This window comes from Biomphalaria glabrata, chromosome 5 (genome assembly GCF_947242115.1).
Source record: "Biomphalaria glabrata chromosome 5, xgBioGlab47.1, whole genome shotgun sequence".
NCBI classification, from domain to species: Eukaryota; Metazoa; Mollusca; class Gastropoda; family Planorbidae; genus Biomphalaria; species Biomphalaria glabrata.
Window position 1 is genome coordinate 4,548,015 of NC_074715.1, and position 12,822 is coordinate 4,560,836.

Genomic DNA, 12,822 nt, shown 5'->3' on the forward strand with positions numbered 1-12,822 from the left:
GAGATTATATCATATTTGTTCACAATGCTCTCAACATTAAATTATTATTATTATCATTAAAATATAGCTTTTATATTATATTAGCTTTTATTAGTTTTTATATTATACTGTTAATAATATAAATTATTGACAAAGACATTATAGAATGAAGACATTATTTGCTATTTTTACTTTACGTAATTTTTTTTTCTTTTCTGTTATATAACAAGGGTGTGTAGTTATGTGCATGACTAAAAAGAGTTATGATTATGTCATCCTGTAGAAGAGCAAACACAACTGGACATCCTGATCATTGACAAATACAAGTGGAGTTTTTATCCTATGAACAGTTTGTTAGTGGCTTTGTCTTTTTTTCCTTCCTGGTTGTCCGTTGCTGTATTACAGTCAGACTGTTGTGTGGACCTACTATGTTTTGATGGGTAATCATTTCTTTGATGTGCTGGTGACTTCGTTCCTATGTTATTCTAATCATGTTGATTTTTTCTATACTATGTTTGCTGTTTTTCATGGGAAATACATTTGTCTTAACGCAAGGTAGGATATTTATTTTTGTTACATTTATTAAAAGCCTTATAATATACATTTCTAATATAATAATAAAGCTTGTCTTCGAGTCCGAAGATAAATGAGGAATGTACTATTTCCCGTGGCTACGCTGCCCGACTGTGAAGTACGTATTTTTCCACATAAAGAGCGTGTATGCCTTTTTTATTTATCTGATGTTTTGTTTTCTCTTTCTTAAAAAGTCTGGATGGTCACGTGGTATCAGTTTTACAATTGTCGTCACAATAGTCCTGAGTTCCTCACTTTCCTGTTGTTTTCCAGGCGTCCTGCTTGGGGCTTAGAGAATAACAAATCAATCTTTATTTTTTCTATATCCTATAAAATATAAAGTTAACATTTTTATTTATTATCTTCTTACATTAGCATTTAAAAAATAATCTATTTTTTCTATACAAACTAAATAGCTTTAAACTTAATAAGAAGATGCTAGATAATTTTTACGACGCGACTATGCAAAATCTGATAACATACGGAATAACTTGTTGGCAAGGCAAAGCTTCATCTTAACAGTTGCGCCGCTTAGAAATCATTATAAAAAAGGAACCAACAATCACACGCTCAACACTACCACATTTAAATGAAGTTATTGAACGAAAATGTCTAAGAAAAATTGGAAAAATCTTGGACAACAGCAGCAACCCGCTCCACCATTACTACATGAAGTGATCGCGAATTGGGCGACTTCAAGACAAGAACAAAGCGGTACAAAAACTTTTTCGTTCCTTACTCGGTCAGACTATATCAACGCCACTCGTTGATCAGGAAACATGAAAAGGACCAAGATGCTTGTGTGTAGGCGCTGAATAAACTCTTTAGGTTGTCATTGGCAAAAAACAAACTCCATTTGGGCAGCTGTTTGAGACAAACACCCATAATAAAGCTAAAAAGATTCTAGAAATAAAAAATCACCCTTTGAGTCACGATTTTGTGATCTTACCATCACAAAAAAAAGAGATAAAAGACACAGATAGTAAAGACAGACATAAAAACTCTTTTGTTCCCCTGGAAATTAAATCATTAAATAGAAACAATCTGGACATCTTTGTTATGTTTGACCCTTTTCATATGTAAATTATGAGTGAGTCTGGTGGGAATGTACATTTTTGTAAATAGTTATAATGTTTTGTTTGGTGTTATGCACAAATTGTAAGACAAATTTCCTTAAGGATAATAAAGATTATTGTTATTATTTATCTGTATGCTTCTGTTGTGTTGTTTTTATATGAGAAAATGATCAATAAAGCAGTTTAAGTCTTAGTCTAAATTTTAGCTTGTAGCTTTCTTGTATAAATAATGTTCAAGTCTTTTAACTTACAGGTTGTGAATCTGGTTGGTTTGGAGATAAATGTCAATATCAATGCCATTGTGAGAGTACATGTGACACTTCAGGAGACTGCACTGATAATAAATGTAGTCCTGGATGGTTTGGTTACAAGTGTCAATATCGTAAGTAAATCATTTTAAGTAAATCACTGTCTCTTTATTTTCGTCGTATGGGTGATGTGACAGTTCACGTACCCAAATCCATTTTTCCTGATCACCAGCTGTTTTTAGAGGGGGGGGGGGTCAATTTTTTACATTGTTCAACGAGCTTTGCTTTGGAAGAGCACTCCTTTTGCTCCCTCTACTGCACCCTGAAGAATACATTTTAACAGAGAGTCATGTCTTAAAATAAGTCTTAACCAGCTCAGCTTTTCTCATTTCACAGTGTTGAGAAGTTACTCCTTTTTTTGCCAGCCAAAATGTTGACTTGTAACATGACTAACTTCTTTGCTTTCTTTCCCTGTATCTAATACCCAACATTGTTATGTAGCATTTACTCTCAAAATGCTGGGACTCTTCGTTCAGCTTCAGTGTTAAGTGTCCAGTTATTACAACAATGTGGTACTACATAGACCATTAGCGGTGAATTCAGTTTTAATTTTACTGGGAAGCTGTTACTCTTCCTGGTTTGACACAGTCTGATCATGGAAGCGGATGCTAAGCTTAGGCGGATTTTTATCTCTTTTATTGATCCTCCATCTTTGTTATGTTTGACCTTAAGTATTTAAATGATTAATTGTCTTCTAATGTTTGGCTATTCAACAGCATGGGACATCTAGTACTATCTAATTTGAGTAAACAAAATCTTAGTCAGTAAATACAATTTCATAACAAAGTTTGCTAGAAACAACCTGTAAAATCAGAAATTTCTTTAAAAATGACTTTCCTTTCAGAAAGGTTGATATAGAGATCGATTTTGTTTTCACTTAGTAATGTTTTAAAATCTTTTTTTTTTGCTATTGCATGTAGAAAGTTTAAAGTTTCGGGAACTTTTAATTTCTTAATTTGGTCTAGTATATTTACTAATGTATTGTTATGTATTTCTGAATCTTCTGGCTAGATGTACTAGTAGGCACACAAATAAAAACTATGTAAAGAACTTGACGACTAAACTTTCAGCTTCATATAACTTTATTGACTATAAACTCTAACAATTGTCACTGTAACATGTAGCGTAGAAGACTGTACAATATCTGTCAGTTTACAGTTAGCTATGCTTCGTTGCAATTCATCTCTTCACTTCAATACAATTCATCTCTTCTCAACTTGCCTCGAGCCGTATTCCACAGAACAGACCAACGACACACTTCCCAGTGTCGCTTCAGGTCTCCCAAAACTGAACCAAGTCGTACTCAAGTCTACCGAATCAGAGCCGCACACGTCTTACATCGACTGTATCGACTGTAACGGCTGGTGTCCACTGTAGTTTGCTGTATAGACTTTAACGACAGTAGTCCACTCCAGTTAACTCTACCCTAGTTAACTTGCATCATCGAGTCGTACACATCTCTCTTCTACTGTCACTCACGACTGACTTTCACATTAACTCTCTGGCTTATATAGAGTACCTAATCACTTGTCCAAAGTTGCACAAACACGGCTAGTATCCTCTGGAATAACACGTGAGGAAACGTCACATCCTGTCTTTGTTGATACATGTACATTCCAGAGAACACTCGCTGCTGTGTTATCTCGCCGGGGGTCATACGTTGACCTCTACCTATCACTGTCATTTGTAACAGTATGTTACTATTTTAGAAAACGATTGCTTGATAGAAATAACTTTTTGATTATTTTGATTATTTAAAAATTGAAATTGCACTGGCCTAGAAATTCCTCACGTTTACGTCTAGTCTAATACTTAAATGTAAGATGTCATTGTAAGAAAAAAAGTAAAGTTCCCCTTTCAGAACTTGAGATCTATGGAGCATCTGTTTCTATGGTTACGGATAACGAACGTGTCATGTTCCCAGCACAATGACCAACCGCCTTAATTTTCCCCCACTAATGTCTGGTACTCATCAGAGACTGGTGGACTCAGAGGCGCCCAAAGATAGTGAAAAGAAATCGCAGTCTGCACCAGGATTTGAACCCGGGAATCCTGTTCAGACACCAATCACTTTACCGCTCAGCCACAGCGTCTCCCAAGTTGTCATAGAATTGTCTTTAATGTTTGCAGACGAATCCAGTCCCTCCAAACATAAACAAAACACACAAAACACAAACACAACACATACACAACACACACAAAACAAACACAACACATACACAACACACACAAAACACAAACACAACACATACACAACACACACAAAACACATACACAATCTTAAACAACGTTTAACGCAATTCAGTGATTTAAATAAATTGGGCTACTTTTCTAATCATCAGTTGCCAAGAGCTACAGATTTCTTTCAATGTAATTTTAGATGTGTTTGTGTGTTTGTGTATATGTATAGATATTTACATACATATATGTATAATCGGGCACTTATGAATCTATGTATACTTGAATTTAAAATTACTATGAGTTAAAGTTTAAAGACTCTAAACTGACACCATTAAGTTAAAAATAGCGACACTTAAATTGTATCCCAGATTGAAGCGTCATCCTGGACGAGTGTTTCACAGAAATCTAACTACACTAGGCTTGCACTAACAAGTGTCCTGACACAGCTAGAGTCCAAAAACTAAGTTTTATGTAGTAAACAAAGACTTCCATAGTTATTTACAAATTCTATTTTTAGTAGGAGAAAAATAAATTCTATTTTTAGTAGGAGAAAAAAAAAAAGCTTAAAAGACATTCGATGTCCTTGAAACAAAGACGGCGACTAACTGCCAACTGTATTATGAATAAGTTTAATGATTTTTTTTTCTTGAACTTCGTCTTTTAGCCGCCGACATGTTTAATTATTGTTAGAAACTATTCGTCTTTTCAGTGACTGATTGACTCATTGACACTGGCGGATCCAGGGGTTGGGGGGCGGTAGGGGCGATCGAACCCCCCACTCGGCCGACCCCCCCCCCCCCGAAGTGAAGAATGCAAGAAAACGATTTTGGCTACGGGGCTTCGCCCCGATCCTCAATGGGAGAGCTTACAGCGCTCCCCCAGACCCCCTAGCTGTCAAGAGAAAGGCCTCAGACCCCCTAGTTATCTAGGGAAAGGCCTCAACATGCCTGTTTTTTTTTTTTCACATTTTTTTTCGACTGCGATCCTCAAAGCCTTAATCGAAATAATATGTGAGGTATCTTATTTTTTCAAGGAACAAATCGGTAGTATTTGGTAGTAAGGGCCTATAAATTCATATTAGTTTTTTCAAGTAAAACATTATTCAAAAGATACTTTTTATTGAATAGGATAACTAATGAGCTGTGGATGTCAGGAGAATGCGGTTCTGCGGTGAAGAAAGCAAAAAAACGATTTTGGCGTCGGGGCTTCGCCCCGATCCCCACTGGGGGAGCTTACAGCGCTCCCCCAGACCCCCTAGCTGTCAAGAGAAAGGCCTTAACGTTGCTGTTTTTGTCTGCTTTTTTCGCCGAAGGTTGAGAAACACTGCATTTTTTAAACATTCTAATATATGCATAACTTTAAGAGTTATATATATACTGTATGCGCGTTTATGCTTAGGGTTAGGGTTTACTGGAGGTTAGGGTTAGGGTTTGGAAAAAAATCGCCCCCCCACTCCGAAGTTCTGGATCCGCCAGTGCTCATTGATCAAGAGATATCTTAGACTGCCATACCGATCATCATGAAATCTTGTACACAAGTTGCTTTTACTTTCTCGGCGCTCACTAAAAAAAAGAAAACTGACCACCACTATTTGCAAAAACACGCAATCTTTCAATCATACCTTTTTATTTTATTTTTGGTATTATCCCCAAAAGCCGCGGATAATAGATAAATCATAAAAAAATATCACACATATTCCGTATTTTTAAGCGTTTTTTTTTTTACTATGTCTACTAACTTTATATATGTCTTACGCCATTTCCGCTTCCTTTTAGACGCGGTCTAAATTAAAAAAAAACTAATCCTATAAGCATGATAAAGATAGGTCTAGATTCTTTTTCTTATAGTAAAAGGATGAATATAAAAAGTTAAAAACTAGTCATAGATGCTATATATATATATATTCTGAAAAGTGTTTGTTGATCAATATCAATACTAGATCTATATCTCTTAATGGAAACTGATTAAATAAAAAAAAATAAAAAAAGATTAGTCTTAATACCGTTACAAAAATAATCAAGATGTATTATCATTTTGCTACATTCAAAAGGCGTTAAAAAATAAAACCAAATTTATTTTTATTTTTAGACAACAAAATATTAATTTAAAAAATGTAAAAAGGGCAATGAATTTGTTGTATTTAATTCGCGTCTTAGGAAAATGCATTTCTTTCTCATTGCGTGTGATTGATGAAATAAAGAAAAGTATGATGTGTTAAACACAGTACAGTGCTAGATTAAAGATTAAACCAAAACAAAAAAAAAGGGGGGGGGGTGTGAGGTTCACGTTCAAAATATAATATAGATTGAAATTTGAAGGAGAAAAAAAGGTAATAAATTGTATGAAAGATACCCTTTTGTTGATGACCGGGGGAGAGGCTAAGTAAAAGTGTTGCTAGAATTAAAGGCCCAAACTATGAGTGCGTGTATGTCATCCGCCAGTGATACTTACTAACTCTTTTTTCTAGACCCAAGAGTTACTTTGAGATTATGATATAATATCAAAAATTTTAGTTTTGAAAATTTCAATTTTCAGCGACGACTCCGACTTTTTGTGTGTGTGTGTGTGTGGGAGGGGGGGGTGAAACTAATTCAAAATCTCCTGAGTTGACAGCTAAGAATATTTTATTTATGTGAAATATGAGTCTTGGTTGTGAGCCTGTCAAAACATTTTAAATTAGTGTATAATGTTAAAGAACAACCTTTTTACACTACATGCATGATACGATTAACATAACAACAGAAATACTTCTATGTTAACTAACCACACGTTGATTTCTGGATTGTTGTTCTTTTAATAAAGCAAATATTTTTTAAAACAATCCTATAAAAAGACGAATCTAAGGGAATGAACTAGGCACTGACAAGTATATCACTCAATAATGTAGTTATTTACCTTATTTGATATCAAATCAAATACTTAATTACCGATAATTAGTTTAGTAGTTTGGTTAATTTAAAAAAAATTAATGTTTTTCGTTAGGTACAATAACTAATCGTATAAAGTTTCAAATTGATCCGATTGATGAGTGAGAAACGGCGTGTTCAATTATTCAAGGGGACGAAACCTTACATACTATTTAGCTGTATATGTGAATACTGAAGGATTAATTTCTAATGTTGGTATGAAACTAAATAATTAATTATCAGTAATAAATTGATTAATTGTTGTTGTTTTTTAATTGATTCATTCCTGTTTATGCTAATGAGAAAGTGTGCTAAGTTTCAAGTTGATCAGAAAATAAGTGTGAGAGAAAAAACGTGTACAAACTTTGAACAGACAGACAGACAGACAAAGTTAATATAAACTATGTAAAATAAATGGAGAAACATTGCATTTTAAATTTTAATTATTGGAAAGCTTGATTTTGTTTTTTTTTTTGTTTTTTTCTGTTGAGTGTTGAATTTCAGAAAATAATTGTGAATTTCAATAATAATTTTAATTAGGCCTACTAAGATAAATAAAAAAAAAAAAAGCAATAAGTTTAGTTAAAAAAATGTCTTTTTGTTTTCTACAAACAGGTGATCTGGTGCATTTGTCGACTCGTAGAATTAATAAAAACACAGTAAACAACAAGAATAAAACTTGTATAGAATTAGAACACCAAGATAACATAACTCTCCAATGGGACAACTTGTACGTCTTTACTTGGCTGAGAATAGACTTTTATAATGAAAGTAAGTTTGTTTTATGCTTTTGTGTTACTAGTATTCTTATTCTTCGCATAGTGACATGAAACTTTAAAACAAGAAAATATTTTAAAATAATACTTTAAAAAAACAACATAGATTAAGCATAGTTGTATCAATTAGATTGGATCAGTCATATCATTTTCGTGAGGATGACTATCCGCAGAAATAAGAGAGTGATCTTTCACCCCCCTCCTCCCTCTTTTTTTTTCTCGTGGATTATTAGCAGAGTGATCTTCCCATTTACTTCTCGTCTGACCTGATTAGGGAAGAAGAGAATTATATATAAAGATACAACTATTTATTAAAACAGCTTACAAATGTGAGATTTGGGGAAACATAATAAAACGTATTTTTATGGCAGTTCCAGAACTCATCACTGATCTACAAATTCTGTTACGGCAAGACACACGCAAATCTTCAAGTTACGTCCCTTGTGAGAATAAACTCTTCTATATTGTGAAACCACAGACGATCGATGTGAAATGTGATTTTAATGGAACTTTCAAAGAGCTGGTATTAAAAGGAAGGACAATCCAGTCGATTTGTACTTTAAATATCAACGGAGGTAAACAATATTACATTTTTTTAAAAATTGTTTTCATAGAGAGATTACGCGTTTATTTTTTTGCTAGTGAATAGTTTATTATGCAGAAAGACTAGAATCTAGAAACAATTAAAGTAGACTGTAAATTACGTTGTTGTTTTATTTCTGTTTTGTAATTTCGGAGATCAGTCAGCAAAGAACATGTTGATATCATTTCAAATGACATTGTGACATGTGTGTGGACGAATGACACAAAACTATCAAAAGGGGCGGGAGTTTGACTTCCGACTCGAGCAGAATTGTATTTCATGTATTCCATCCTTCACTGGTCCGCAGATTGGACTGAAGCTTTTTTTGAGAATGCTCTAAGCCAGGGGTGGGCAACATTTTTCTATCGAGGGCCGCATTAATTAAATTTGGGTGTAGGGGGCCACATCTTAATATGTATTTAAACTTAGAAAAATACACTAGATATGTTTCAATTCACATTTATACTGTACTGTACATTTACATTTCATTTTTTTAACACTCCCAATTGAGAAATTACAAGATTAAGCAATTTGTGAAACTATTTTTACGATTTTCAAATAACTTTTGTTAATGTCTTTTTACTTTACATTTTACCACAAATGTATAGTTGTACTTACAGTGAAGTTTCATAATGTTCAGGAACTGTAAAACTAGTTTACTAACTGTTATCCTTGTGACTGCTGTCAAATTACAGACAGCATCAACCTTTTCTTAAACTTTTTTTTTTTTTCAAACAAAAAAGAAATGCTTGTTTGCACATGTATGTTAACCCAATTGTGAAAGTTAACAGTTTTTAAAATATGAAAATACAGCTTCTGGCACACATAAAATTCCCGCAGAGAGCAGTGTCGTAGCATTCATCATGGTAAAAAGAGGTTCAATTGAATCTGGGCCCACGACAATAAGGGACCCACACCTTGTGCAGTAGCAACTATTGCGCTAATAGGCTTATTGCGTTTTAGTTCATGACTCATGACCAATCGAAGCCCACATGGGGATGAAAACTAATTTTTTTAAAAATCTAGTTTTCTAAATGCCGATTTTCAAAAAATTTCCTCCAAATTGTACCAAATGTTATACAAACTGTATATTAACTTCAAAACGTTCCATTTCAATGGCAGGCCCGTCCATTCTTCCTCTTCCTAATGCTTTCTGTCTACCTCTTCTTCTTTTTCCTGGTACTGTTGCCTGAAGGAATGTCCTGGGGACATATAGTTTTAGTTTACGCTTTTATTTTACAATAGTTAGCGGGTCATCGTGAATACACTTGATGTAGTAACCCTGTTTCTAATCTTTTCATTTATGATGTGGTCTTGAATTCGATACCTTCTGTTGCATCTCAATTCCACCGCACAGATCCTCCTCTCCAGCTCTGCAGTCAGCGTCCAAGATTCTTAAGCATATAAGAATGTGGTCATGACCAGGGAACTTATCAGTCTGATTTTGTTGTCGAGGGCTATGCCTTTGTCTATGCAATTATATTTTGTGTTTTCCAAACATTAGCTCAGCTTGCATGTTATTTCTCACATTGCCTGTTGACAGTTTACTCAGTAGAGTGGCCATTCTCTGAAAGTAATAAATTACACAAGAAGTTCTATGACACTAAACAGGTTGGTTTCACTTGGTGTTCTTTCCATGAGCGTGAAACAGCCAAATGTTTAGAAATAGATGCGATAAATTCTGAATCGGTTAATCAGAAGGTCAAAAAAAGAAATTCGAGTTAAAAAATCTTAGATAGACATAAAAACCAAAAATGTTAAAAAATGATTTCCTGATTAAATTTCGTATAATTGGAAAAAAATAATAAAACATTCGCTTGTTAATTTAAAACATTTTTTATTCGATGTGTACAGTTAAGAAATTCTACGATTATTGATTTTTAAGACTTGATTGAAATAATGACGGTTGCAGATATAATGAATTTAAAAATTATTATTTACAAAATATACATTACTTGCATTAGAATTTTTGTGGTATCTACACATACTACTCGCCTTTTTTGTTACACGCTAAATTTTCTCTATTTTGTGTGTGGGGTCCCACAAACATATTCTTGAATCTAGGCCCACGGGAACCTTGCTACGCCACTGGCTTGGAGGTATGTTATCTAAAGCTGAATCAACTTCTGCATTTCACTAGAAATAGTTTCACTTATCGGCCAAGGAGAATGACAAAACCTGTTTTCACTTTCCAAAAGAAGTGGGAAAGCTTTGTTTGAAAACATACACATGCATTTCATAAACAGACAACCAATTTCCATACTTATGATGCAAAACATAAAGTATCACTTCCACTTTTCATTAGAAATATTAATAACACAGTCAATGTCTTTCAAAGAACATAACTATTTCTCCATAAGATCCCATATTCGTCTCAATACCTTGCCCACGTTAAGTCAGTGGATACTACTTTAGTACCGAAAATCGAATGTTTTTTTTCGAAATTTTCAATTTCTTCTCGGAACTGCCTTTAATCAAAACCTGTATCTCTGATAATTCTGAGCACTGTGATAACGTTATCAATTATATGTTTTATATTCAATGCAACTTTGTGCAAACTTTTCCGTTTAAAGTTTATGGTGTAGTAGATTACTGTAGATAATGTTCTTTAATATAATTAACAGTCAAAGCACGGGCTTCTCTTCGCCTTTTTGTTCCATTCGAACCCAAGACTTTCAACACAGTACTTCATAGTGTTACGACGTGGGGTTGAACTAAAGAAAAATAACTCACCGATTCTCAGATCGATGGTATCTCTTCGATTGCAGAAGCACAATCCAACTATGATCAATCAATATCCACGATAAAAAAGAAATAATGTCACAATCTCCAAATCAAATTTACATATCCCGATTCACTAACACAATAGAAAACAATCCTCAATCCTCAGTCAAGAAATCAAAATTCATAACTAAAGTTTCTTAACAGATTTACACACTAGTCAGGGTCATTTACGCCCAACAGCATAAACAAAAATCACCCTACTTTGCACGTGGAAAAAAAAAGATTAGTCTGGGAGGAACAAGGTTACAACAATAGCATTGAACAAATATTGGCTTGAGTTTGTTACTCAGGCTGAATATTTCGAAATATTGCCAATAAAATTAATCTTCGTTTACTTTAAACTTTTTAGAATGACGTGTAGAGACAATATTTCTTTAGCCTCTTCGTCTCGAGTGATAAGAATCAGAAGTTTCAATAGTTTATAAATAAACATATAAAATTACTGTATATAGTATATTTGCACTTTTATATGTATAATCTATGTGCACACCTTGCTTCTGTATGTGTCCGTGGGAGCATTAAACATTCCAAATGTGTTATTGCGTAATTTGCTCACCCCAGCTATAAGCATTAAAGTTAATTTCACAAAAACAATATTGTTGCTTCACGGTCACAGTTAAAAATCAATGTATTATATAACGGGATCACTTTTATTGCAAATTAACAAGTAACTAACTTTCTACTTCTTTATATAACTTTTTGTTTCAGGTCGAAATGTTGCTTTAAAACAAAACACAACTCAATCAGGTATTTATATCTATGCAACTTATACAGCAGAGTATTCCAACAGTTCTAACGCAGTGGATGGGAAAGCTTTGTATAATTTCAGTCAGAGAAGTTGTGCTCACCCAGACTCTCGTGAGAAGAAACAATTTTGGACTGTCCTCTTTTCTCCTCATGTTGTCACGGGATATGTTCTCTATGACCGACAAGGTAGATAAACATTTCTACAAAAGACTTCATTACTGTTTAAAAGCTATGTGTTTCTTATTACTACTTCTAATTGATTTATCGTAAGAATATTTTATTGTGACAGCGGTATGGTCACTTGTAATGTAAGTAAAGTTATGTGTATGCATTACAAAGCGGTTTTCTATCATAATTTTAAAAAATGTCAATTAACGTTCAGTTATAATTAGTTCTATAATTCTCAAAGTCACATTCACATTGTGGTATGTTAATTATCTTTAATGTTCAATTTATAGCGTATTCATGTTGTCTGTTAAATTATTTAAACTATACATTTTTGTTAACATAATTCTCAACTGTCGGTCACAGTTACTGTTTAAGAATATTGTTACATTTATACTCATAGTTTGACCAGTAAGTGTCTAAAAAAAACTTTTTACTTTTTACCTTTACCTATCCTTTGTCTAATGGACCGTTGGGGGAACCATGCATGATTCGTCGAGCGTCTTTCTCCATTCCTCTCTGACTTTTGCCTAAGTTGGAACCTCATTGGCAAGCCCGTCCATTCGTTTATGTTGTCTTCCATCACTTTTTCTGTCTGCCTCATCTTCTTTTTTCTGGTACTGTTCCCTGAAGGAAGGTCCTTGCAAGCCCCGAATTACTTATGTTGCTTTAAATGTAAAAAAACAAATTCAAAACAAATGTATTTTTAAATTGTGTCATATTGTGTTACAGACAACTTTGCAA

The 12,822-nt window shown here is 33.8% G+C and overlaps 1 protein-coding gene across 1 annotated transcript in view; it reads left to right on the forward strand.

Moving 5' to 3' along the window:
- Window positions 1–309: 309 nt before the first annotated feature.
- Window positions 310–12,822, forward strand: part of LOC106079461 (uncharacterized) — a 58,446-nt gene continuing 45,933 nt past the window's right edge. The window contains exons 1-6 of the mRNA XM_056028643.1: window positions 310–534; window positions 1,882–2,010; window positions 7,639–7,794; window positions 8,171–8,374; window positions 11,875–12,099; window positions 12,811–12,822. The exon at window positions 12,811–12,822 is cut by the window's right edge and continues 183 nt beyond it. Coding sequence (XP_055884618.1) covers window positions 471–534; window positions 1,882–2,010; window positions 7,639–7,794; window positions 8,171–8,374; window positions 11,875–12,099; window positions 12,811–12,822 — 790 coding nt within the window. The 5' untranslated portion in view covers window positions 310–470. The remainder of the gene's footprint in view (window positions 535–1,881; window positions 2,011–7,638; window positions 7,795–8,170; window positions 8,375–11,874; window positions 12,100–12,810) is intronic.